The sequence below is a fragment of the Myxine glutinosa genome, chromosome 3, assembly GCF_964187855.1.
Source record: "Myxine glutinosa chromosome 3, kmMyxGlut1.1, whole genome shotgun sequence".
Taxonomy (NCBI): Eukaryota; Metazoa; Chordata; class Myxini; order Myxiniformes; family Myxinidae; genus Myxine; species Myxine glutinosa.
In genome coordinates this window covers 91,607,437-91,634,936 of record NC_136263.1, presented here as the reverse complement: position 1 = coordinate 91,634,936, position 27,500 = coordinate 91,607,437, and the positions used below count along the sequence as shown (strand labels likewise).

Below are 27,500 nucleotides of genomic sequence, written 5' to 3'. Positions count from 1 at the left end.
CACAGGTTTATTTACTATCTACAAGAGGAAACTAAAGAAGGGAATATACAAGGAGAAGGAAATAAAAGGACATAGGGAAACCTTAGACACTCTTATATAACACGCCCATGACAAACAAACAGACTCACACGAAAGGTAGCTGGTAGGGGAGGAAGGTCCAGGTGGATGGTTCCAGGCGAGGGGTGGTCCAGGTTCCGGGTCCGCGGGCGAAGAATGGCTGGCAGCTTAATGCGTGACCGGACCTTACAAACGTGAGGGGCTGGAATGCGCGTACGTTCAGCGTGCCGAACGCACTCAAAACCAACGGCAGTTCGTGTCAAAACCGATCGTCCCAAATGATCCTCTGCGCAATGTTTTTATATTTGCCGCCTCTCCGCTGTCCTCTCGCCTTGGCCAATCTTCTCTCCTCGCATCTGCTCTCTGCTCTTCCGCCTGGTGTCTGTGAAAGGGCTTGCGCTCCCGCTTTTATTGCCAGCTTCGCGTATTAAGCCGCGTCCGCTTTGCTCCGCCTACCCGTGAACACGCCTCGGCCCGGATTGGTCACAAGGGTTCATTTGTACCTCCCCTCGTGACGCGTCGATGGGGCCACGCCTGTGTTCCTGGCCGCTCCTCCCTTTTTCTCCCACTCTAACCGCGTGCGTAATGGCGGCTTGGGGCCAGCAAACCACCAAAAGGGCAGCGAACGCTGCCAAACAGCTACTGGCACTTTGAAGAGAGAGAGATGATTGGGGATAATTGAAGGGGGCTATCTTATTTGATTAATACAACGCAGAGTCAAACTATTGGAAACAGATCCTTACCTGAAACACATACTAATGAAATAACTAAAGAAGAATCTATGGTGTCCTACGTGTTGCAATATGACCCAACTAGGGTGCGACCTTTACAAAGGGGGATATTTACAAGAATTATTATTTTACAAAGTGATGGTTCTAAAAACCGTAACACAGCACCCGTCTCTCCTCCAGGGCCGTCCCGGCGCGAAAGAACTTTAACTTAATGTGACACTCAGGTGTAGTAACCCTCTACTATTAACCTTACCCTGAGTGCGACTGTTTTAAAACAATTAAGTATGTCCCGCCTGCTGCGTTGCATTCTATCTAACAGATTCACGCCCACAGGATAACCGAATCACGGAATTAATTCGCAAACTACACATTTACGGTGGGGAGTATTATTTACAAAGACACTATTTGGTATATACACACGAACCCAGGACCTGTCTTTTGGGAAACAAAAGCAGATGGTTTTTTTTGGGAAGAGGAAAGGTCATGCACTGCACTGCACCGGTACACCACACCCACAGGTGCTCCGAGACGCACAATTGATATTGCAGTGCAATCTCAGAGCACCAAAAGCACCACCATAAAGCACCTAATAAAAAACACAAAGCACCATCCAGTGTACATTTCCACAATAAACAATAATCATGGCGTCCGACGTCTTCTTCTCTCTGCTGGTCCGCTGGTTCTAGACGACGTCTTGATGTTCTGTGCTTGCGGCCTATTTGATAATAATGAGGCACAAAATGTGTCCATTTCTTAATTATGGCCAGCAGGGGCCAACTAAGGGTGGTCCACCTGCTTGGCATAGGTGCCACCTTTACCGTGGTCCGCAAGCAAGATTCCCAGCAGCGATGCCAGGCCCCAAAACGTGGGATCCATGAGTGGTGCTCGGCCACAGACATGTGGTCCATATGGTGGTGCTCGACCACAACAACGTGCGGTCCGTAAGTGTGGTACCGGTCCAGGCAGGCAGCAGCGAGGGTGTGGGCACACAACTGCGGCGCCTGCACGCTTTCCCCTCAGTGCCCAGAGAGCACGGTCCATAGGTGGGGAAGGAAGACAAAGCAGAGTTAGCAGGGTGCAAGGGCGCAAGAGTACACATCATCACAAGGTAATGCAGAGGTGAGGTGCGCAGGAGAGCGAGCAGAGAAAGCTCGTCCCTACCGTACTGTGACAGAGTATGGGTGTGATACCGGGTGCGAGAGCGAATGCACGTCGGAGGGTATGTGCGAAACCGAGTGTACGGAGTGCGACATGGAGAGTGAGCTGGTTGTGGCGCGTGTGCGGGGGGGCACATCGGAGCGCGTGATGGGGAGTGTTACAGAAGATGTAACCGGAGAGTGTGCGCAAGAGTGTGCGCAAGAGTTGGCGCGAGAGTGTGCGGTGATGACTGCGTGTGCATAAGAGTGCACACCCGTGGTGAGTGTTACGGAGGACGTAACGGGGGAAGAAAGGTGTGGAACGGAGTGTTTTGACGAGTGTGCGCAAGACGTTGCGCGAGGAGGGGTGTTAATGAAGTGTGCGAATGAGTGTGCGAGGAGGTGTGCGGTGGTCAGGTGTGTAACAAAGTCTGTGAGCGAAATGAGTGTGCCTGGGTGGTGTGCACGGAGAGAGAGTGCGGTGACGAAATGTGCGGAGTGTATGGAGACACCTGGATGTGTGAATAAAAAAAGGAACGCGTGGTGTGAGCATGTATGGGGAGCATCGACATTGACCGGGGCAGCGTTCAGACCGACATTTAGCCGACGCGAGCCCTCGGTCCGTGCCGGGCTTTGTGTATTGCGGGAGCCGGCGGGGATCGGTGTCACGTCGCTCCTGTTCGGAGCGTGGTGCACGATTCGAGCCGGGCCCCGCCCTGCAGGGTCGCGTCCGCACTTTGCCAGGCAAAGCGGGCGGCCCGGTTCGAGGGAAGGTAGGAGGGGTCGGAACGGCGCCTCCTTGTGGTGGCGGCGCTCCACCCGGGCAAGGCTGGCCCCCACCACGCATGGGAGCGAAAGGCCCTGCGTGTAGGGATGGTGCTTTGAACCTTGGCCCAACCAAACCTCCTCCCCTGAACCGAATGCCGGACGGACCCAACCCGCAGTAGACCAAACCACCCGTATGCATTGCTCGGCTTTGCGAAGCCGAGCTGTAACGAATGCATTGACGTACCGAGAGGCTCTGAGTGAAGTGGACTGATGGCGATAGTGATAGTGTGATTGGGAATTGATGGCAAATGGCAATATGATGTAGTGATGGATGGTAGTTTTACCATTCACATTACTCATTGTGTGGGCAAAGGAGCTATAGGTTTATGGGGATTGGCTGTGTAACCTAGCCTGGGAGGGTTAGGATAAAATGATAGGATTTAGAAAGATGACCATAGGTAACTGTAGAGCTAAGTAGCGACATTGTACCTGTAGAGGGGACGTAGCAGATTAGTGGATTATAATGACGAGGGAGTGCAATAGTATAAGGGGCGACTGGGAAGCACGAATCTTAGAAGGGAGTAGTCAGCTTAGATGATGCTATGTGTTTGTGGTGAGGGTGATGAAGTGAGGCAATGCTTGAGAAAGATGTGTGTATGAGAATCTTTGTGGTGAGCATGATGATTGGCATGATGTGCATTGAGTTGAGTGTATTGTATTGAATGAATGTTCCTGGAGGGAAGGAGGGTGCAAGTGCCACCAGGTGTGTGGGCACAGGTGTGCAGGTGACACCAGGTGTATGGGTACGGGTGTGCAAGTACAGGTGAGAATGGTTGTGGGGAATAAATGGTCTGGAATGAATGGAGTATAGAATGGATGGTGTGGAGTGAGTAGTGGAATACGTGGAGTGGAGTGGTTGGTGCGAAAGGAGTGGATGGGGAAGATGGACCCCTTCACGAGTACCCGGGGAGGGTAGTTTAAAAGTTGGTAGAGGGAGTAGGTAAATTGTGGTGGAGATTGACATCTGTGGTGCGTGTAGTAGTAAAGGAGTGTTGTGATTGGTGCATGAGTAAAGTGGAATGGCTGGTCGTGTGGCCTGTTAGTACGAATGATTAAATGGGCACTCCGCCGCTGTTAGGATGTCGGCCAGGTGAGGCCGCAGGTAGGTTCTGGGAGCCAGTAGAGTTGTTCAATGGGGCCCGAGGATCCCGAGGACGGACCCGGGTAGCTCGACGCCAGAGAGGGCGGTAGTGGGGTGAGAGTGCCAGAGGGCCTTCCCCCGGTAGGTTAGGGTAAGGAGCAGGTGAGCTCGGGAGGCAACTGCAGTGGCGGAGGTGTGCAGGTGAGCGGACCTGCTGGGAGCGCCACACGACCCAGCCCGGAAATTGTGCGAAGGCACAGGGTGAAGAATCGGGGGAGTGAGACCCCAAATTGGTGAGCACCACAGTTTGGTCAATGGGAGTTCGGTTCTTAGAACCACATAGTGTAATATGGCCAATGGTTTTGCAGGGAAAGATCCCGGGTAGATTAAGTGCGTTAAAGTCATTTAGAAGGTAGTTAGGAGAAAATCTCTTCGCACCATCTACATCCACTCACCAGGGTGACAGGACTCCACACCACCGGTTTGTGCAAATGTCTGGTATGTAAGAAGCATCATGACGTGGGGGTGACATTGTGCTTGTTATTCCATCTCTTCCTCCTTAGGAGGGAATGGTGAAGAATTGATTGATGGCAAATTTGGTTAGAGGAATTGTGGACGAATTTGGTATTAGGGGAAATATGGGGAAGACAAGACTATAGCGACGGATTTGTAAATTGTGTAAATACGGGGTAAGGGGCAAGGGTAGATTAGGTGACGGGGGAGACGTACGGTATTACCACGTGACGTATGACGTCAAAATAAAATTATACAGGTGCAGCTGCTCCTATGGTGAAAGTTTTGTGTCAATCGAACCAATGTTTGCAGAGAAAATGAATTTTGAAGGGAATAAACCCGCAAAATCGTGGCGGAAGAATAAGAATAATCTGAACAAAAAACAAAAGGGAACCACTGCCTGAAAGGTGTGTGTTACCCTAATAATATCAATAAATACTGCATTTTTTTCGAATTTGTGGTGCTGTATTAGAATTGGTGAGAGTCCATTTCCCCCTATGTAACCCCCTATATTTGAGTTACTGTGAATTCCATTTGTGAGAGTCCATTCAGCATTAAATATGGTGTGGTTATTTGTTTTTCGTTATTGAAAATAATTACTGTATATCATAATTACTTGACTTGGAGAGATATGCTTCCAATCTGCATAATGCAAGGCAGAGCACATTGTCTGATTGGTTGATGCACTTTATTGCTCGTTGTTTATGCCAAGATGAAGGTTTATTTATTTTTTGGTCTTTCAGACACTGCTCCACCAAGACACCTGATGACTGATGCATCACAGACTCTTTTTGAGGTGAGAAATTGCTGGACACGGTGTGCAGTTTCGGGGATGCAATTAGTCAAAAACATTTGGCAAATCTGCTTTGTGGAACAACAAAAGCAGTGCAGATTCAGAAGAATGGTTTGGGGAAACTTAAATGTTCATGGATTCATATCTGGGTAAAAGTTTAGTTTTCTTGCTCATTTTCCAATGGGATAGTTTCAGAAAAACTACTTGTGCTTTATTTGTTTAATCATGATTCACATATTCTTTATGGAAATACATACTGTTTATGGTTGTTTGGATCAGCTCTAGATATTACTTTCGTTGTTTTCCCTATTGTCTCTAATAGTGCTGATACCTGCGGTTTCCTGGTTAGATTTTTTTTTTTGGGGGGGATTATTTTTAAAATCAAATGAGTGTATCTCTTCCATCATGATAATGTTTTCTTTTCAAACAATACCATTGTAAATACAATCACTTTACTACAGTGTTTTGGCAGGAAATGTGCCAATATATTTGTTGTGAATGGCAAATTGCTACTTTTCCATAATTTCTTAATCACTTGATTGCAATTGAGAGATGAAACACATACTTCACTCGCTGCAGAGTGTATCACAAATTACTGAGTATTTCAAAATCGCAAAAAGAATGGAAGGCAAGCTGTAGGCAGAAGCTTTATTCTCGTGATGTGAAAACGTGGGTGTATGGGGGATGAGTTGTGCATGACAAGCGACATTCAAGATTTCCACACTTGTGAAAGTGTGTGTTTGTTGAATGAAAATGAGGTTTGAAATTGTGCTGTGCACTCAGGCTGGAGTTGTCCATTCAGTTGATAATTCATTATGAAAGCATGCAAGTATCACTTGGTCAGTAGCAGAGAGTTAAAGTGCCATTTTCATTTTCACTTTGTTCAAAGATCTTCTTTTTTTTTAGGACCCAAATTTTTTTTAAATGAAAACCACACCAACTCATTGTTAGATTGAACCACTTTTTTCAACCACACACTTTGCTGTTGGTGTTCCCCACCCCTTTCCATTTTGTTCCATTCCATTCTGCCCCAGCTCTTCCATGAGTCTCGACCATGTAGAGAAAAAAATGGTAAAATTCTCCATCAATTATGATTATCCACACACTTAAAAAAACAAAACAAAAAGAAAACGGGGGGATATTGTTATCCGGTATCTGTCTCTGTCTGTCCGTCCGTCATGCTATCTTGTCCGAAACAACAACAACAACAACAACATGCATTTTAAGGCCATGTTCCCTGCTAGAGTGGGGGTTAGCCTTGCGGTCCCCATGACAATCTTCTCCATTTTGCCCTATTTTCTGCATCTCTCCTTGTTAACCCCCTTGCCCGCATTTCTTCTTCCACCATCTTTAGCCAAGTCTTTCTCGGTCTTCCCCGTCCTCTACTTCCTTCTACATTAACTTCCATCACTCTTCTCAACCAGTCACTTTCATCCTTCCTCAATACATGACCAAACCATCTCAACCTGTTCCTCTTCACAGCATCAATCACAGGCAATATTCCCATCATCTTTCGCAATTTATCATTTGTCTTCCTCTCTCTCAACGATACTCCGCACATCCATCGAACCATTCGCATTTCCACCCTTTCCAGCCTTCGTTGCTGCTCTACGTTCATTACCCATGTCTCGCTCCCATAAATCATAACACTTCTCACACATGCAGCATACACCTTTCCCTTCAGCTTCAGCGACACTCTCCTCCTCATCAGCACGCCACTCAGTTCCCGAAACTTCTTCCATGCACATCTCACTCGAGCAACCGTTGCCGAGTCTGATCCACCTTCTCCATTCAGCATGTCTCCGAGGTAGCAAAATGTTTTCACACCTTCCAGCTTCACGCCGTCTCCAAGATCCAACTCAACATTTCCTCCATCTGCAGCTCCCTCTGTGCACACCTTACATTTGAATGTAGCTGCCACACTGGTTAATGACCCTCTCAGACCACTACATTTTTGATGAACCCACTCAGCACACATTGTACATTGAATGGAGTTCACTCCGCCACCCTTCCTGCACACAGCACACGGCCACTTCCCAGTTCTTTCCACCTCACCACATGCTTTACCACTTGCCATCACCTTTGTCTTTCCGATATTCACCTTCAGACCTTTTGTCTCCATACATTCCTTCCACTTGTTCATCTTTTCCTTCAGTCCATCCATACTTTCCGCAATCAACACCAGATCATCTGCATACAACAACTCCCACGGTAAACCCTCCTTTACGGTCTGAGCCAGCACCTCCATCACAGCTACAAATAGTAGTGGACTTAGTACCGACCCCTGATGCACTCCCACCTTCACCTCAAACTCACCACTGTTCCCGTCCTTCGTCCTTACAGCTGTGCGTGCTCTTTTGTACATTGCCATCACTACTCTGATCAACCATTCCTCCACTCCTAACTTCCTCAATGCCCATGTCAATACTTTGCGTGGAACCCTATCGAATGCTTTCTCCAGATCAACAAACCCAAAAAACAACTTCTTCCTCTTATCCATGTACTTCTCCTGCAACTGCCTCACAATGAAAAGCGCATCTGTCGTTCCTCTTCCTGGCATAAATCCAAACTGCATTTCGTCGATCTTCACTTTCTTCCTTATCCTCCTCTCCAACACCCTTTCCAATACCTTCATTCCATGCTCCAATAACTTTATCGCTCGGTACGAGCCACACTCCAGAGGGTCACCTTTCCCCTTGTATAGAGGGATGAGGGTACTCAGTTCCCAATCCACTGGAATGCGGCCTTCTTTCACCACCAGATTACAGATCTCTGTCATTCTCTTCACACCCCAACTTCCTGCTGCCTTCAACATATCTCCCACAACTCCCGTCGGCCCTCCCGCTTTTCCACTCTTCATTGCTTTTATCGCTTCCTCAACTTCCTTCTCAGTTATCTTCTCTGCCTGTCCTAAAACTGGGTTACTCTCTATGTTGCCATCCCATTCATTCTCTGTATTCAACAGCATTTCCATATATCTTTTCCATCTTCCTTTAATTCCATCTGGGTCGACAACGATTTGTCCCACTTCATCCATCAAGCAACTCACCCCCATCACATCACACCTCTTTCGCTATGTGCTTTGCAATCCTGAATACTGCTTTCTGACCCTCTTCCGAATCCAAGCGTTCTCCGAACATTTTCCTACATGCCTCCTGCGCCTTTGCTACCTCTTTCTTTGCAGCCTTCCTGGCTGCCTTATAACTTTCATGCTCTGCTGTTTCTGCTCCCGTACCCTTCGCCTTCTGCCACTCTTTGAACTTCTTCCTCTTCTCGTCAATCCTCTTTCCAACCTCAACATCCCACCACCATGTTTCCGAATGCCTCGGTGGTCCTTTTGTCCATCCACATACCTCACCAACGGCTCCCAACAGACTAGCTTTCATTGACATCCAACCACTTTCAAGCTCAACCACATCATCCTCTACCCTACTCAGCCTCTCTTTTAATGCCTCCCTTACTGTCACCTCTTTCAACCTCCACACCTTCATTCTCGGTTGGTACTTCACCCGCCGAGCTCTCCTCGCACCTTTCACCCTTATGTCGCAGACAACCAAGTGGTGCTGTGAAACAGCCTCCTCCCCCGGGATCACCTTTGTGTCCCGGAGGTGCCCCCTATCTCGCCGACGCACCATCAGGTAGTCAACGGTTGTCGTCGACCCACCTGACGTGTATGTAACAAGCTTATTATCCTCTTTCTGGAACTGAGTATTACAAATCAACAAATCAGCTCCATCAGCAAACTCCAAAATCCTTTCACCTTCTCCATTTCTCACACCATATCCGTAACCCCCATGAACTCCCTCAAAACCATCCATACTCCTTCCCACATGTCCATTCAGGTCTCCTCCCACCACAACAACTTCCTCATCTTTCACGTTTTCCATCAGCTTCTCTATCGCACACCAGAACTTGTCCTTCTCTTCATCGCTTCGACCAACCTGCGGAGCATATCCCGAGATGACGTTCACCAAGAGCTTTCCAATCATCATTTTCACCATCATCAACCTATCACTCACTCTAGTCACACTCACCACACTGTCTACAAACTCCTCAGAAAACAGGACACCAACACCATTCATGCCCTCCGGGCACCCTTGCCACACAAACTTGTATTTCTGTCCCTGCCTACCCTTCACCATTCTCACACCACTTCCCTTCCATCTCGTCTCTTGCACACAACATATGTCCACTCTTCTTCTGACCAATACTTCCACCACTTCTCCTGATCTCCCTGTCATTGTCCCCACATTCCATGTCCCAAACCTCAGAAACCGATCTCCACTTCGGGCTGCACCCTGCCCATATGTACTTGTGATTGTCATGGTTCTCTTTTTTGAGGCAATGTTTTTATGGCCGGATGCCCTTCCTGACGCCAACCCTCTTAGTTGTCTCTTACGACACGCAGGGATACGGTGTACCTATTCTGACCAGGGTATACACTGGGAAACGTTTAAAACATGTAAATTCTGGGTGGGGGCGGGGGGGGGGGGGGCGTCAGCATCACGGCTGCGGTTTAAACATATTCCAACAATATCCAAACAGAACCATGAAAAAACAATCCGGGAAAAGTCTCCAAGCGAGAACGTGGATTTGAGAAAGAAGGAGCAGAGGCGGAAGAAAACGAGATACAGGGGGCGCGGCACAAGCTGAGACGAGGAGGAGAGCGAACAAGCAACGTGTCCGGGAGGAGAGAAAGAATCAATATATAATTCTTTGTCTCAGGAGGTGAGGTGAGGGGGAGAAAACAAAATAAAAGAAACAAGCAATGCAGCGGAGGAAATAACCCAAACCGACAAAACACCGAAGGGGGGAGGGAAGCCCCAAGTCACCAGGCCGCGCACGAGGTACGACTCAGAAAACGATTAACTACACACAAGTTTGCACGAACCTCAAACAAACACCAACTAGAAACGCACAATAACACGTACACAGCAAAATAACCAGTGGAAATTTGACAAAGACAAGAATGGGAAAACACTTAAACTTCGATGCCGTGGAGAGCTCGAAGCACGCCTCACTCGCCCGAGGAACCGGAAGTCCTAAACAGTCCACTTGTCCTAAACAGTTGTGCAAAAATTAAAACTTGGTAGTTATGATCACCACATGGCACAAAGATGCAAGAACGGTATCATTTTTGGCCCTGCCTCCTAGGCAGAGTTAAAGGTAAAGTACAAAGAAAATGCAATTACAGATATCTTTTTAAAACTTTTTTTAAATGAAAGTTTGTATATGCAATCAACAATGGGGAACACATGATATATATATCGATTATTTTATTTTAATTTATTTTTGAATTTGACCTACAGTTCATGCCCAGGGGTGAGCACGAAGGGTCACAGGCATTAAAACAAGATTTTTTTAAACTCAAAATTTGATATTGGGTCATTGCTGATGGAACTTTTTGTCATCTTTCAACTTTGCTTTCGGTGGGAAGCATGGGGATTTCTGATGGGGTGCCATCAACTTCGCTCTAGTTTTTGATTATCTTATTTTCCACGATTGCTTTATTGTGAAATGCACTGTTGCACTTAAGTAGGCTTATAACATAATCTGTTGTTTATGATTGCACAAAATTTTGAAGCTGATTTGAAAGTTTGTAAATGGTGCTGTGAATCTTCATTCTTATTTTCAACTACCTTTCTGGTTTATTTTCCAGGCAAATCTTCTTCCAACTGCAGTAGTGCACTTTGGCTCAGCAGTCAAGACAGGTGATATAATAATCATTACAATAATATAATGAGCAATGCTAACGTTTTGGGAGCAAAATGGTGAAATGTTTCGGAAGCTAATGGACATCAAATAACTAATCCCAAACTATTTTACCTTGAATGATCGTGTTGCAACAATAATACTAGAATGGCACTGGGTAGAGCATATACTTCTGATGGGCTAAACAGTTTACGTTTTGCATCCCATTGGTCGGCCCTGGTGTTGGGCTAGCGGCTAGGGTGCCAGCTTAGGATCCTAGGATCCTGGGTTCGAATCCCGGTCGATCGCTGAATTAACGCCAGGGGGGTTGACTCAGCCTGTCATCTTTCCGAGGTCGGCTAATTGAGTACCAGTTTACTGGTAATTCCCTGTTTGTCGTTAAAGGCGGCAAAAAGGGTTGGCGTCAGGAAGGGCATCCGGCCGTAAAACATTGCTTCAAAAAGGGGACCGAAAAACAACAACAACCACGGTTCCCGAAAAAGGCCAACCCCTGCTTTGCGGGGAAAAATGGCCTCTAAAGGTGGTTATTTTTTATTATGTATCCCATTGGTCAGCCGGATATGCATCCGGACCTTAACCAAAATCGAATCGGCTTGTTCTTGTTGTCTAACCAACTGATCCCCCAAGTTTCTTCTGAATCTGTCTACAACATTTTAAAATATTGTGCTATACAGTACGTATATACAGACTTGGCAGTTAATATGGAATATTTTTTTTGTGGGGGTGAACTTACTTTTCAAGATGTCTTAGAACCAAAAGTTCATTGGAATTATGTTGAAATTATTCTAGATTTTGTTAATGTGACCTTTAAAAGAAACAAAAACCACATTTGACATTTCGAAACAAATAAATTGATCCTTGAAAGTGATGTAAACTGATATTGAACTCAATTCATGGACAGAACTGTGTTAAGCTTCTGTACGTTTTCCAGAAGTATCTCTTTATTTTGCACATTAGCCAATTTTTTTTTTAACAAAAACAAAAGTTAAATTACGACTGGGATTACGGACAGTAAAATTACAGTTCAGTACTTCGTGTAACCCCCACGAGCATTCAGGAGAGCACGTTCACGTTGAGGCATGCTGTTCACGAGATTTGCCAAGGTTTGGACAGGAATCGCTTGCCATGCAGTGACAATAGCCTGCTGCAATTCATGCACATAGGTCGGCTGCTGGTCCAAGTGGTCGATTTGACGCGTTAATTCTGCCCACAAGTTCTCCATCGGATTCATATCAGGGGACATGGCAGGCCGCTCCATATGCTCTTCACCACGGTCAGCAAGAAAGTGTTGGATCATGCGAGCACGATGAGGCCGTGCATTGCAATCTTGGAAGACAAAGTTTCCTCGAAAGGCTGCACGAGCAAATGGAAGCAATGTTTCTTCCAGAATGACCCTGTACTTGAACTGGTTCAGGTTTCCATTCAGAACAACCAGGTCAGTTTTGCCCCCTGCATGAAAAGCAGCCCAAACGGTCACCCCACCACCTCCAGCTTGGGCTCTTGGCACTATACAATCTTTGTTGTAGGCTTCATGCACTTGTCTGCGCACTCGGACGTGGCCATCTTGACAATAGACCAGAAATCTAGACTCGTCACTGAAGATCACGTCATTCCAGTGTCCTGGCTGCCATTGTCGGTGCTCTCTGGCCCACTGCAATCGGCGCTGGCGGTGTTGTCTGGTCAGGCGTGGCTTTCTCAGGGGACGCCTGGCACGATAGCCTGCTTGAACCAGTCGTTGGTTGACTAGCCTTCTGGATACAGGCACATTTGTCAGTTGCTGCCACTCAGCCCTAAGCCGATTAGCTGACTTGGTATGGCCACTGCAGACTAACCGGTGCAGCTGGTGATCATCCCTCCTTGTGGTTCTGCAGGGACGTCCTGGCCTCGGTATTGGAGTAGGGACACCCCTCTGAGCATTTCGTTTCAGGATCTTTGACACCTGACCTTGAGTGATGCCATACTGCCGAGCAATAGCACGCTGTTTCATGCCCTAATTTCGTAAAGCCACCACTCCATGACAAAAAGCATTGTCGAGTTGACGGACCATCTCCAGAGGTAGCGGAAATAACTTTTGGAGATGTGCAGCAGTTGTTTTCCACTAATACAGAATGCAACAACCCTTGTATACCCAACTGTGAAGCCAATCATCAAATGCACCTGTCCGTACATTTTGCCACGCCACCTGTGATATAATCCTGTTGTTGACTTCTTGCTGCGACAGACAATCAGTGACATGGTTCTTTCAACAAAGAAATCACCAAAGTGTAAAAGAAACTCACCAGATTGATATACTGAGTTAAGAAAGTAAACCCAAGTCAAGGAAAAAAAATATTTCATATTATATGCCAAGTCTGTAGTATTTGGCCCGATCTCTCAACGGTGAAGAATCACTTAAAACATTCTCGGATCCGAAATCTAATAATTTCGGCCTTGTCACATACCCAACCTCTCCACCAAATTTCGTCAGAATCCACCCATAACTTTGAGATATTCTGTTCACAAACAGACACACAAACAGACAGACTGTAAGGAAAACATAACCTCAATCCAACTGGCAGAGGTAATTAACTGTTTGTGTGCTGTTGGCCATGATTGTGGCCTGTCATTGTTCAACAATCTGTATTGTTTGTTTGTTTGTGTATGTGTATATATATATATATATATATATATATATATATATATATATATATACACAGACCTGGCATTTAATATGGAATTATTTTTTTTTCTTGACGGGTTTACTTTCTTAACTCAGTATATCAATCTGGTGAGTTTCTTTTACACTTTGGTGATTTATTTGTTAAAAGAACCATGTCACTGATTGTCTGTCGCAGCAAGAAGTCAACAACAGGATTATATCACAGGTGGCGTGGCAAAATGTACGGACAGGTGCATTTGATGATTCGCTTCACAGTCGGGTATACAAGGGTTGTTGCGTTCTGTATTAGTGGAAAACAACTGCTGCACGTCTCCAAAAGTTATTGCCGCTTCCTCTGGAGATGGTTCGTCAACTCGACAATGCTGTTTGTCATTGAGTGGTGGCTTTATGAAATTACGGCATGAAACAGCGTGCTATTGCTCGGCAGTTTGGCATCACTCAAGGTCAGGTGTCGAAGATCCTGAAACGAAATGCTCAGAGGGGTGTCCCTACTCCAATACCGAGGCCAGGACGTCCCCGCAGAACCACAAGGAGGGATGATCGCCAGCTGCACCGGTTAGTCCACAATGGCCTTACCAAGTCAGCTAATTGGCTTAGGGCTGAGTGGCAGCAACTGACAAATGTGCCTGCATCCAGAAGGCTAGTCAACCAACGACTGGTTCAAGCAGGCTATCGTGCCAGGCGTCCCTTGAGAAAGCCACGCCTGACCAGACAACACCGCCAGCTCCGATTGCAGTGGGCCAGAGAGCACCGTCAATGGCAGCCAGGACACTGGAATGACGTGATCTTCAGTGACGAGTCTAGATTTCTGGTCTATCGTCAAAATGGCCGCGTCCGAATGCGCAAACAAGTGCATGAAGCCTACAACAAAGATTGTATAGTGCCAAGAGTCCAAGCTGGAGGTGGTGGGGTGACCGTTTGGGCTGCTTTTCATGCAGGGGGCAAAACTGTCCTGGTTGTTCTGAATGGAAACCTGAACCAGTTCAAGTACAGGGCCATTCTGGAAGAAACATTGCTTCCATTTGCTCGTGCAGCCTTTCGAGGAAACTTTGTCTTCCAAGATGACAATGCACGGCCTCATCGTGCTCGCATGATCCAACACTTTCTTGCTGACCGTGGTGTAGAGCATATGGAGTGGCCTGCCATGTCCCCGGATATGAATCCGATAGAGAACTTGTGGGCAGAATTATCGCGTCAAATCGACCACTTGGACCAGCAGCCGACTTCTGTGCGTGAATTGCAGCAGGCTATTGTCACTGCATGGCAAGCGATTCCTGTCCAAACCTTGGCAAATCTCGTGAACAGCATGCCTCAACGTGTACGTGCTCTCCTGAATGCTCGTGGGGGTTACACGAAGTACTGAACTGTAATTTTCCTGTCCGTAATCCCAGTCGTAATATAACTTTTGTTTTTGTAAAAAAAAAAATTGGCTAATGTGCAAAATAAAGAGATACTTCTGGAAAACGTACAGAAGTTTAACACAGTACTGTCCATTAATTGAGTTCGATATCAGTTTACATCACTTTCAAGGGTCAATTTATTTGTTTCGAAATGTCAAATGTGGTTTTTGTTTCTTTTAAAGGTCACATTAACAAAATCTAGAATAATTTCAACATAATTCCAATGAACGTTTGGTTCTAAGACATCTTGAAAAGTAAGTTCACCCCCACAAAAAAAATATTCCATATTAAATGCCAAGTCTGTATATATATATATATACTGTCATCCCTCGCTATATCGCGCTTCTTCACTTTTCGCGGCTTCGGTACATCGCGGGTTTTTCTCGCTAGTATATGTAAAATTATATATCGGATTTTTCATTTTATCGCGGATTCTGCGGCCTATAGGTATTTTTATTTTTTTAGATTTTAATTATTTTTGCGGTAAAATAAGCATTTTCTAGCCTAAAAAATTAATAATAATATAAATAAAAATATAACACATTAATTAAAACCTATATTAAAAGAATATTACAGTAAATCGAAATAAAATACGCATTATAAATGAGTGGACAAAGAATCGCGCGTATGGAAAACCAAGCTTGGGTTGCTTGCGCTAGTTTGCGCAGATGATTTCGTACGCGGCACACTATTGGCAGATGGATGAGACGCGACCAATCAGAGCACGCTGTTCAGTATCCTGCGGTGTTGTGTTTTTGTGCATTTTGTGTAAAATTGTGAAGTTGTTTCAAGCCCTACGATGACAGGTAAACGTTCTGCGTCTTCTAAGGGTTCTGGCACTGAACCTAAGCGCCAGAGGAAGATGCTTAATATCGTAGAGAAGGTGAAACTCCTCGACATGTTAAAGGAAGGGAGAAGCTTTGTGGCTGTAGGCCGCCATTACGGGCTCAATGAATCTACGGTCCGGTACATTAAGAAGGACGAAACGAATATAAGGGCGACGGCAGCAGTGTCCTTTAACCAGACAGTGAAAAGGGTGGTAACTTCACGCAATAAGGCCATTGAAAGGATGGAGTCTGCATTGGCCCTTTCGATCAGTGACTGCAGGAAGAAGAATATCCCACTGGATACCAACATTATCCGTGAGAAGGCCAGGCAGCTTTGCGCCAAGTTTGCTGAAGGCGCTGGCGACGACGACCCCGAATCCGAACCATCGACCGCATCTCCCACCAAACCAACCAAATTCAATGCCAGCAAGGGCTGGTTTGAAAAATTTCAAAAACAATTTAAGCTAAAGAGCGTGGTCCTGCATGGAGAAGCTGCTTCTGCTGATAAAGCCGCCGCCGAGGGGTACGTGAACGTTCAGGACGATCATCGAGGAAGGGGGTTATAAGCCTGAACAAGTTTTTAATATGGATGAGACAGCCTTATTTTGGAAACGGATGCCGTCTCGCACTTTCATCATGATCGAGGAAGCCAGAGCCCCTGGATTTAAGGCCCACAAAGATCGGGTGACTTTAGTAATGTGTGGGAATGCTGCGGGCTTTATGATAACGCCTGGTCTTATTTATAAGTCCAAAAACCCAAGGGTCCTCAAAAACAAAAATAAGAACCTGCTGCCAGTGTATTGGATGCACAACCAGAAGTCCTGGATTACGAAACTCCTCACATCGGATTGGTTCCACCAGTGCTTCATTCCCGAGGTCAAGCTTTATCTCGCAGAAAAAGGACTCAAGTTCAAAGTGCTGTTGCTCATGGATAATGCAGGAGGTCACGCGCTCGACCTGTCGTATGATGGCGTACAAATAGAGTTCTTACCGCCAAACACCACATCGCTGATACAGCCCATGGATCAAGGCGTCATTCGTGCATTTAAGGCACTTTATACGCGAAACACCCTGCAGCACCTGGTCGAGGCTATGGACTCGGACGAAAACTTCTCGCTGAAGGCATACTGGCGTGAGTACACCATTGCAACGTGTCTGCAAAATATTCAGATGGCCATAAAGGAGATGAAGACAGAAATTTTGAATGCCTGCTGGAAATAATTGTGGCCAGAAGTAGTCCACGATTACGTGTACAAGGGTTTCTCTCCTGACGAAGTCCACCACTCTGCAGTAGATAAGGCAGTGAAGCTGGCAAAATTACTAGGAGGAGATGGCTTCAACGATATGACTCCCGATGACGTTGAGGAGCTGCTCGAGACCCACTCAGATCCGTTAACGGACGAAGACCTGGCGGAGATGACGAAGTCAGCAAGTGAGGAAGAAGAAGAGGAAGAAGAGGGTCCAAGGGATGAAGAAGAAGAAGGCCTATCACTGGAACGCCTCGCAACCCTAGTGAGAATGTCAAAATAACTTAAGGAAAGGGCTGAAGAATGGGACCCCCAGATGATTCGTTCGTTGAAGTTCAGAAATGTAATCGACGGAGGCATTGAAGTCTATAAAAACCTCAGCCCAGAAGAAAAGGCAGCGCCAGCAACTGCCCATCACTATGTTCCTCACCCGAAAAAAGAAAGAAGACACGCCTACGTCTTCAGCACGAAAAGAAGTTCCGGACGACGACGAAGATACTGCACCACCTGACGAGGCGCCTGCTGAAGTGGCGCCTTCAGAAGAGCTGTGATGCTCTTCTTTGCTGTGCAGTACAGTAAAACCTATTTTTTATATACTTACCCAGTATCTATTACAGTATTTTCAAATATACTGTACAGCTATATATACACGTACAAATATTTTTCTAATACGTAAGGATGGGTCTCAAAAGTGTGTTTAAGAGTGTAGAAAGGGTTTATAAGAGCGTGGGAAAGGTTTATAAGAGTATGGGGAGGGTTTTTAAAGGCTTAAAATATCTAAAAATAATAAAATAAATATATGGTTTCTACTTCGCGGATTTTCACCTATCACGGGGGGTTCTGGAAAGTAACCCCCGCGATAAACGAGGGATGACTGTATATATATATATATATATATATATATATATATATATATATATATATATATATATATATATATATATATATATATATATATATATATATATATATATATATATATATATTGTTGCGGATATGAGGATTGTATTTTTTTATTGTGTTGTATTGTTTTGGAAATTGTTATGTAACATTGGTTGATTCTGGCCCCTCCTGCCTCCAGTGTTGTGTAAAGGTTAAAAGGGCGTCCCGGTAGTTAATTCCATAAAGCACACATTGAAGGACACGATAAAACCCTTGTTCAGTAGCTTATATCTTTATTATGTGTTTTAGATTAAGGCTTTGTCGTCCATTAACATGACACTCCATTGCACCAAGTGAAAAAGATAGATTCCCTTCATTCCCATTCCCAAAAACCTCCATTTCCCCTTTCGTCAATTGCCATTCGCATTGCCAACCTACAATTGCCGCCATTGACCACGAGGCAGGGTTGGGGAAGAAAGGCGGGTCCCCACCTCATCATAGAGGGGAGGAGTGAGTCAGCCCCACTCAACCAACCACGAACAAGGGGTTGGACTTGGAGAGGGTGTGGAGAGAAACATCAAGGAGGTTCGCGAAGGTTGAGGGGCGGGGCCTATATAACCCGCCGCGGGACGTTCCCCAGAGAGATGAGCTATGATAAGAGCTGAGTTGTGAGGTCCAAGGCTGAGCTGCGTGGTGAGGTGCAAGAGAGAGAGAGCTGGGTTGTGAGGTCCAAGAGAGAGAAAGGAGATCATCCAGGGAAGCACAAAGCCTGCTATTCGTCGCCTTGCTCGCCAGCAGCAGCGTCCACAGCAGCAGCAGCAGCAGCAGCGTCCACAGCAGCAGCAGCAGCAGCGTCCACAGCAGCAACAACACTCAACAGCCGCTTGGGGCCTGGACGGCAGTTTGGAGCAGGGCCGCGAAGGAACGGTGGCTGCCCAACGAGCCGATCGTGCTGTAGGACCAGTTGGACCTCCCTATCCCGCCAAACATCCACCTGCCATTCCTATCATCATTCCCCGTGTGAGTCGTCTTCGTTTGTTCTGTCCTGGGTATTAATTAAGTCTGTTTAGATAAGCTAGTGATTTTCACTGTGTCTCTAAAAAGCTTCTGTATATTATTTTCTTATCTTTCCTTCTCTTTGGTTATTTTGAGCCTGTAAATAGTAATAAATAGTAATCGTATTTTCAACCTTTTTTTCGCCTTCTTATTCCTTTTCTTCACATCCGTCGTCTGTCTTTTCCATATTGAATAGCTGTGGCGCGATACGGCCAACGTCTGGGTGAATCGGGTGAATCGGTGAAACTGTTAGGTCGCGGTGCCTCCGCTCGGCAAACCAACATCCTTAACCGCGGACCGTAACAATTGGTGTCAGGAGTGTCGGATTCGGACCTGGGACTAAATTCATTTAGCCCAAATTTTGGACACAATTGTACAATTGGCGTAACAATTGGTGTCGGGAGCGGGGTCGGACCCGAAGCACGCTTAACGCGCTCGAAATTACGAGCTGCTGGAAATTGTTTTGTTTTTAAAGAAAAACCCGAATTTTGAAATCGCGCCATGGCTGGTCAAGGCGACGGGATGTCGGTGGGAGAGATAGACGGGGTAGAATCGACCCAGGACCTCGGGGAAATGTTTGTGGATGAAAGAGAGGAGGAGATCATTGGCAATGTGGTTGAGGGGGTATCAGGCGCACAAAAAGGCGCTCTCGCGCACGAGGTTACGGGCGCGCAAAATGGCGCCTCGCACATGGCCACGGCGACCGCGACCGTAGCAGCGCCGCTGGTGGATTCGAACCTTTTTTTCCTGCAAATGGGGGCCCTTATGGACAAAATGAGGGACGAAGCGAGGGCTGATCGTCAAAAAATGGAAAACAGAATGTTGGGGGTAATAAGGGACGAAGCGAGGGGTACCGGTGAGGGATTAGACAAGAAATTTGAGGGATTAGGCAAGAAATTTGAGGGATTAGACAAGAAATTTGAGGGGTTAGACAATGGGATAGAAGGGGTGAAACATGGGTTAACGGGGGTGGAAAATAGAATGGCTGCCCAGGAGAATCAGATAGAGGGGGTGAAAAATGGGTTGAGGGGGCTAGAAAATAGGATGGAAGGCAAAGTGCGGGAAATAGGGGAGCAATCCGCCCGAGAAATTAAACAAATGGGAGAGCAGATAGAGGAGGTGAAAATCGGGGTAGAAACCAAATTGGATGCTCAGAGGGATGAATTGGGACAGATGAGGGTGGCATCTACAAAAGAGAGGGAGGAGATGAAGGAGGAGATACGACGAGGTGTAAGTGAGGAGGTCTCGGGGGTACGCGAGGAGGTAAAGCGAGGTGAAAAGCGTATGGAGAAAGAGGTGAGAAATAATACGGCGAGGTTACAAGGGGGAATAGAGGACCTGACGGAGGAGGTGGAACAGCTGACGGAGGGACAAAAAGAACTAACGGAGCAGGTTCAAAGGAACACTGCGGTACTAGGAGGGTTAAAAGCGACACAAAACGACATCAAGGACGACTCGATAGCGACACAGAGGCAATGTCAGATGGTACGTGAGGGACTGACAATGAGGTTGGACGAGGTGACAGAGGTAATGGAGACAAAGGACCGGCAGGTGAGGATGCACATAGAGACGGTCACGGTAGCCTTAGAGGACGAGATAGAGGAGACGCACCGGGAAATAAAAGAGGTGAAGCAAAAATTAGAGGAAGTGGAAGACGAGGTGAGTGAAATTAAGAAGAGACGGACAGAAACTAAGAGAGAAATAAAGGAGGAGGTAATGGAATTGGTACAAGGTCTGTGCTCGAATCGTGATTATGTGCTCACCAACCAAATAAAGAGTTTGCATGTGGCGAAGGAGGTGCGGAGACGTGGTGCCAAGGTGAGTGGCGATATACGAGGAAATGTATATGATGTGAGGGGAGCTTCAGTCGGCTTGGGGATTGATTTGGATCCGGGTGTTCGTGAAAGGCCGTTGGTGAAGTGTGCGACAGGTCCGGTGTGCGGAGGAGGTGTGCGAGAATGTCCGACTCTGGGGCGTGTGAGGAAAAAGTGCGCACCGAGGAGTGAGTGTGCTGTTGAGAGTGAGTCGGTCGTAGCGCGTGTGCGAGGGAGCACATGGAAGCGCGTAGTGAGGAGTGTTACAGAGGATGTAACAAGAAAATGCATGCCTGCGGTGAGTGTTACGGAGGAAGTAACGGGAGAGTGTGCGCAAGAGTGTGTGCGAGAAAGGTGTGTAACGGACAGGTGCATGAGGAAAGAGTGCGCTGTCGAGAGTAAGGGTGAGTGCGCTGTCAAGAGTGGTGGTGAGAGTAGTGAGAGTGACACGGAGCGTGAGTTGGTTGTGACAGGTGAGAGAGAATGTACACCTGGAATGGAGGGATGCACACCTGGAATGGTAGAGCATGTGTGGGAATGCACACTTGAGTTGGTAGTGAGGCACGTGGTTGGGTGTGCGAGTGAGAGCACACCTGTGATTGTCACGGAGGAGGTGACCGAGGAGGGGGCGCGAAGAGGTGTGTTGGTGAGGTGTGCGAACGACGAGTGTGTGCCAAGGTGTTCGGTGGTCAGGTGTGTGACCAAGTCTGTAAGTGGATTGAGTGTACCTGGGTGTGTAAGAGAAGGTGCAATGACGAGGAGCATGGGGACAGCTGGATGTATGAGCAAGGAACGGGCTGCGGGGTGTAAGCATGCAGGTGAGGCATCGACGGTAACCGGGTTAGCGGTTAGAGCGACTTGTAGCCGAATCGGGCCCTCGGTGCGCGTCGGGCAGCTTCGCGTGCCGCGAGGACCAGCGGGGATCCGAACCACGGCGGGTTCAAAAGGACCGCTGTACGTGATCCACGCTGGGCCGCGCTTTGAACGGCCGCGTCTGTGCTCCACTAGGCGGAGCGGGCAGCCCGATAGGAAGGGTCGTCATGGTGACCCCCTTTTGTTGAGGCGTTCCGGCAGGTCGAGATCGGGCCATGGGATGGCTCCGTGCCGAGGTGGTGCGTGGGATCTCGACCCGGGTAAACCTCCTTCCCTGCACCGAGTGCCGGACGTATCCAGCCGCTGGCACCAAACAACCCGCATTCATTAGCTTTAGAGACGAATTGGCGCACCGAGAGGCATTAGTGAGTAGACTGTGTGACGAGAATAGTGTTTTGGGCCCGAAATTGCAAAGCAAAATTTGATGATTGGCAGAGGATTGGCAGATTGGCAAAAGTTTTGATTTGTGGAAATTGGACGAGCAAAATTTATAGTAAGAGATGCCCCATGTGATGGGATGGCCAATCCACCATCCCTCACATCGGGGGCAAAGGAGCACTAGTTTATGGGGTTTATGGCAGTGAAAACTAGCCCGGGAGGGTTTGGATAATGTGTAGGGCCCTAGAGATTGACATTAGGTAACGTTAAGGTTAGGTAGTGACAATGACACCTGTAGTGGGGACGCAGAGAGGGTAGTGTGGATGATAATGACGTGGTATGTGCTTAGTTTAAAGGGAAGACGGGGAGCACTAAGTTAGCAGGGCACCAGGTAGATTAGATGATGCCGTGTGTATGGTGAACAGGTGTGATTGCACAGGTGTGCAACTGAACAGGTGTATGGAGCAGTGTATGAGGGAGTAGTGGTGATTGCGTGTGGTGTTGACCAAATGGTCCAGGAAGGAAGGAGGGTGCGGGTGGCACCAGGTGTGAGTGCACAGGTGTGCACCAACAGGTGTATGGAATAAATGGTAGTGTGGAATATATGGAGTATTGGAATGAATGGTCGTGGAGTGAGTATGATGGAAACTATGGAGTGGAGTGGATGTTGCGAAGGTGTGAATGGGGGAAGAGTGGACCCCCATCACGAATACCCGGGGAGGGTAGTGTAAGTGTTAGGTAGAGGGTACAGGTAAATTGTGGTTGGATATTGGCATCTGTGGTGCGGGTGAAAGAATGGTGTTTGGATGGGTGCATTAGTGTTGTGGAAATGGCTGGGCGTGTAGCCTGTTAGTGTGTGTAGTTGGTTTGGGCACTCCACCACTGTGAGGATGTCGGCCAGGTGAGGCCGCAGGTGGGCTCTGGGAGCCGGTAGAGTTGTTGTGAATGGGTTCCGAGGATCCAGAGGACGGACCCGGGTAGCCCAGTGCCAGAGGGCACCGAGGGGTGACAGAGCCAGGAGGGGCCTTCCCCAGTAGATAGGTTAGGTTAAGGAGCAGGTAAGCTCGGGTGGCAACTACAGTGGTGGAGGTGTGCAGGTGGGTAGACCTGCTGGGAGAGCTGCACGACCCAGCCCAGAAATTGTGCAAGGGCACCGGCAGATGAATCGGGGGAGTGAGACCCCAAATTGAGAAGCACCACAGTTTCGTCAATGGGAATTGGTTTTTAGAACCCATAGTGTAAGTTGGCCAATGGATTGGCAGGGAAAGACCCCGGGTAGTGTAAAGTGTGTTAATGTCATTTAGAAAGTAGTTAGGATGAAAATCTCCTTGCACCATCTACATCCACTCACCTGAGGTAACGATGGTACTCCACACCATGCCATGGTTGTTTTTAATTATTTTTGATGCAAATGTTTTGGATTGTGAGACGCATCATGACGTGGGTGAGATATTGTGCTTTGTTGTTCCATCTCTTCCTCCTTATGAGGATTGATGACGAATTGGGTGATGGCAAATTTTGGATAGAGGGATTGTGGAGACGAATTTGGTGTAGGGGGAAGATGTGACGGTAGCGACGGATTTGTAATGTGTAAATTTTTGTAAATATGGGGTAAGGGCAAGGGTAGTGTAGGTGACGGGGGGGGGGGGGGGGGGTGACGTACGGTGGGGACGAGCTTTCTCACTTCGCTCTCCGTACGCACTTCACCTTGCATTGCCTTATTGATGTGTACCCTTGTGACCTTACCCCTCGATCATCTGTCTTCCCCCCTTGTCTCCCACATGAGGACCTGAGCGCCACTGGGCGCCGAGGGGAGCGTGCGTGAGTCCGCCATTGTGCGCCCGGAACTCCCAGAACCAGCTGTCTGCATCGATGCACCACATTATGGACCACAGGTCTGTGGCCGAGCACCACTTATGGACCCCATGGGTTGGGGCATGGCCCCTCTGCTGGAACCAGCCATGAGGGCCCGAAATCTTGCTGGCGGACCTTGGCCACAGGGCACCAATGCCCCACAGGTGAACCACACTAGTCGGCCCTGTGGGCCCTAAATAAATAAAGATGGTCACGTTGGGTGCATTTTATTTCCACAAATAGGCCGCCAGCAAAGGAAAAAGACAACTGGAAGAAAATAATAATAGCCAGCAGAGGGAGCCGAAGAGCAAGAGACCACCTGCAGGGTTAGGGGGTTGTTGTTTTTATTTTTATTCATGAACAGTGATGACTGTGCACCAATTGGTGCTTGAGGGTGTATTGGTGCGTTTTTGGGTGCTTTCATGGTGCATTGATGCAGAGCAGACTGTCTCCCCCCCAGAAAGAACAATCACAGGTCCTGGGTTGCGTTTTGTAAATAAAAGTAGCGTCAATTGTAAATAATGCTCCCCACCGTCAATGTATAGTTTGAAGACCATTCCGCAATTCGGTTAGCTGTGGGCCTGAGTCTGTTAGGTAGGGTGCAATGGAGCAGCGGGACATATTTATTTATGTTTTAAAACTGTCGCACTCAGGGTCAGGTTAAAAGTAGAGGGAACTACACCTACGTGTCACACTAAATTAAAGTTATAGGCCCGGGACTTGGCTAAGAGGAGGAGGGTGCAGTGTTGCGGATATGAGGATTGTATTTTTTTATTGTGTTGTATTGTATTGGAAATTGTTATGTAACATTGGTTGATTCTGGCCCCTCCTGCCTCCAGTGTTGTGTAAAGGTTAAAAGGGCGTCCCAGTAGTTAATTCCATAAAGCACACATTGAAGGACACGATAAAACCCTTGTTCAGTAGCTTTTATCTTTATTATGTGTTTTAGATTAAGGCTTTGTCGTCCATTAACATGACACTCCATTGCACCAAGTGAAAAAGATAGATTCCCTTCATTCCCATTCCCAAAAACCTCCATTTCCCCTTTCGTCAATTGCCATTCGCATTGCCAACCTACAATTGCCGCCATTGACCACGAGGCAGGGTTGGGGAAGAAAGGCGGGTCCCCACCTCATCATAGAGGGGAGGAGTGAGTCAGCCCCACTCAACCAACCACGAACAAGGGGTTGGACTTGGAGAGGGTGTGGAGAGAAACATCAAGGAGGTTCGCGAAGGTTGAGGGGCGGGGCCTATATAACCCGCCGCGGGACGTTCCCCAGAGAGATGAGCTATGATAAGAGCTGAGTTGTGAGGTCCAAGGCTGAGCTGCGTGGTGAGGTGCAAAAGAGAGAGCTGGGTTGTGAGGTCCAAGAGAGAGAAAGGAGATCATCCAGGGAAGCACAAAGCCTGCTATTCGTCACCTTGCTCGCCAGCAGCAGCGTCCACAGCAGCAGCAGCAGCAGCAGCATCAGCGTCCACAGCAGCAGCAGCAGCAGCGTCCACAGCAGCAACAACACTCAACAGCCGCTTGGGGCCTGGACGGCAGTTTGGAGCAGGGCCGCGAAGGAACGGCGGCTGCCCAACGAGCCGATCGTGCTGCAGGACCAGTTGGACCTCCCTATCCCGCCAAACATCCACCTGCCATTGCTATCATCATTCCCCGTGTGTCGTCTTCGTTTGTTCTGTCCTGGGTATTAATTGTCTGTTTAGATAAGCTAGCGATTTTCACTGTCTCTAAAAAGCTTCTGTATATTATTTTCTTATCTTTCCTTCTCCTTGGTTATTTTGAGCCTGTAAATAGTAATCGTATTTTCAACCTTTTTTTCGTCTCCTTATTCCTTTTCTTCACATCCGTCGTCTTTGTCTTTTCCATATTGAATAGCTGTGGCGCGATACGGCCAACGTCTGGGTGAATCAGGTGAATCGGGGAAACTGTTAGGTCGCGGTGCCTCCGCTCGGCAAACCAACATCCTTAACCGCGGACCGTAACAATATATATATATACACTACCCGTCAAAAGGTTTTGAACACCTCAATTTTTCCAGTTTTTATTGAAATTTAAGCAATTCAAGTCCAGTGAATAACCTGAAATGGTACAAAGGTAAGCAGTAAACTGCTCGAGGTTAAAAAAAAAAGTTTAGGTTAGCAAAAATGGGAAAATAATGTAAATTGCACAGTTATATTGTAAAAAAAGGCCTTCTTCAGGGAACAAGTAATGGGTTAACAACTTACAGCTGTTCTGCAGCAATGTAAGTAAATTAAGCCTTGAAATTTGATGCAAATAATTCCTACAGGTGTCCCAACCTCTGCTGATTACTTGATTACAAACCCCCTGTCTGTATAAAGCAGTATTGGAACATGCTGTTATTACACCCTCTGAAGCATTATTTGGACAATATTGCACTGCAGGAAGTAGTATATTGCTATCATCATGGTGAGAAAAAGGCAATTAACAAAGGAAGACAGACAGACCATTGTAACCCTTAAATGTGTAGGTCTTTCCTTCAGAGAAATTGCAAAGAAAGCCAAGGTGTCAGTGAGTACAGTTTCCTACACCATCAAAAGGCACTTGGAAACTGGAGGAAACTCTGCCAGGAAGAGGTCTGGCAGACCCAAAGCCACAACAGAATCAGAAGACAAGTTTCTGAGAGTCAACAGCTTGCGTGATAGGCGGCTCACAGGACAACAGCTTCAAGCACAGCTTAACACTGGTCGAAGTAAGCAAGTCTCAGTTTCAACTGTGAAGAGAAGACTTCGAGCTGCAGGTTTGACAGGTCAAGTGGCAGTAAGAAAGCCATTGCTAAGATGGCAAAATAAGAAAAAGAGGCTTGCCTGGGCCATGAAGCACTGCCAGTGGACTACTGAAGACTGGAAGAAGGTCTTATGGACCGATGAATCAAAATTTGAAATCTGGTTCATCAAGCAGGGTTTTTGTACGCCGTCGAGTTGGCGAAAGGATGGTTCCTCAGTGTGTCACACCAACTGTCAAACATGGAGGAGGAAGCGTGATGGTCTGGGGCTCTTTTGCTGGATCCAGAGTCGGCGACTTGCACAGAGTGACTGGCACCCTGAACCAAAAGAGCTACCACAGCATTTTGCAGCGCCATGCAATACCCTCTGGTATACGTCTAGTTGGTCAGGGGTTCGTCCTACAGCAAGATAATGACCCTAAACACACCTCCAGGGTATGTCAAAACTACCTTCGAGGAAAAGAACAAGACGGTAGGCTTCAAATCATGGAATGGCCAGCACAGTCTCCAGACTTAAACCCAATTGAGCTGGTTTGGGATGACCTGGACAGAAGGGTGAAAGCAAAGCAACCTACAAGTGCAACACATTTGTAGGAACTTCTGCAACAGTTTTGGGAAGAACTTCCTGAACAATATTTGATTTCCATTGTAGAAAGAATGCCATGAGTGTGTTTGGTGGTTGTATATGCAAAAGGTGGCTACTTTGCTGAGTCAAAAATTTAAATTAAATTTTGTTTAACAAAATGATTCTATGATTTCTTTTTTTATCTCCAATTGTTTATTTGTTCTATGCTTAATTTCAGAGTACATTGAGACATTAAACCGCGTAAATTTCAATAAAAACTGGAAAAATTGAGATGTTCTAAAACTTTTGACCAGTAGTGTATGTATTTATATATATATATATAT

At 47.0% G+C, this 27,500-nt stretch overlaps 1 protein-coding gene across 3 annotated transcripts in view; it reads left to right on the top strand.

The window, feature by feature from the left end:
• The window catches only part of ASPSCR1 (ASPSCR1 tether for SLC2A4, UBX domain containing), a 133,693-nt gene that overhangs the window by 47,665 nt on the left and 58,528 nt on the right, over nt 1-27,500 (top strand). For all 3 annotated transcript variants that reach the window (XM_078774255.1, XM_078774258.1, XM_078774256.1), the window contains exons 12-13: nt 5,090-5,142; nt 10,799-10,850. In XM_078774255.1, coding sequence (XP_078630381.1) covers nt 5,090-5,142; nt 10,799-10,850 — 105 coding nt within the window. The remainder of the gene's footprint in view (nt 1-5,089; nt 5,143-10,798; nt 10,851-27,500) is intronic.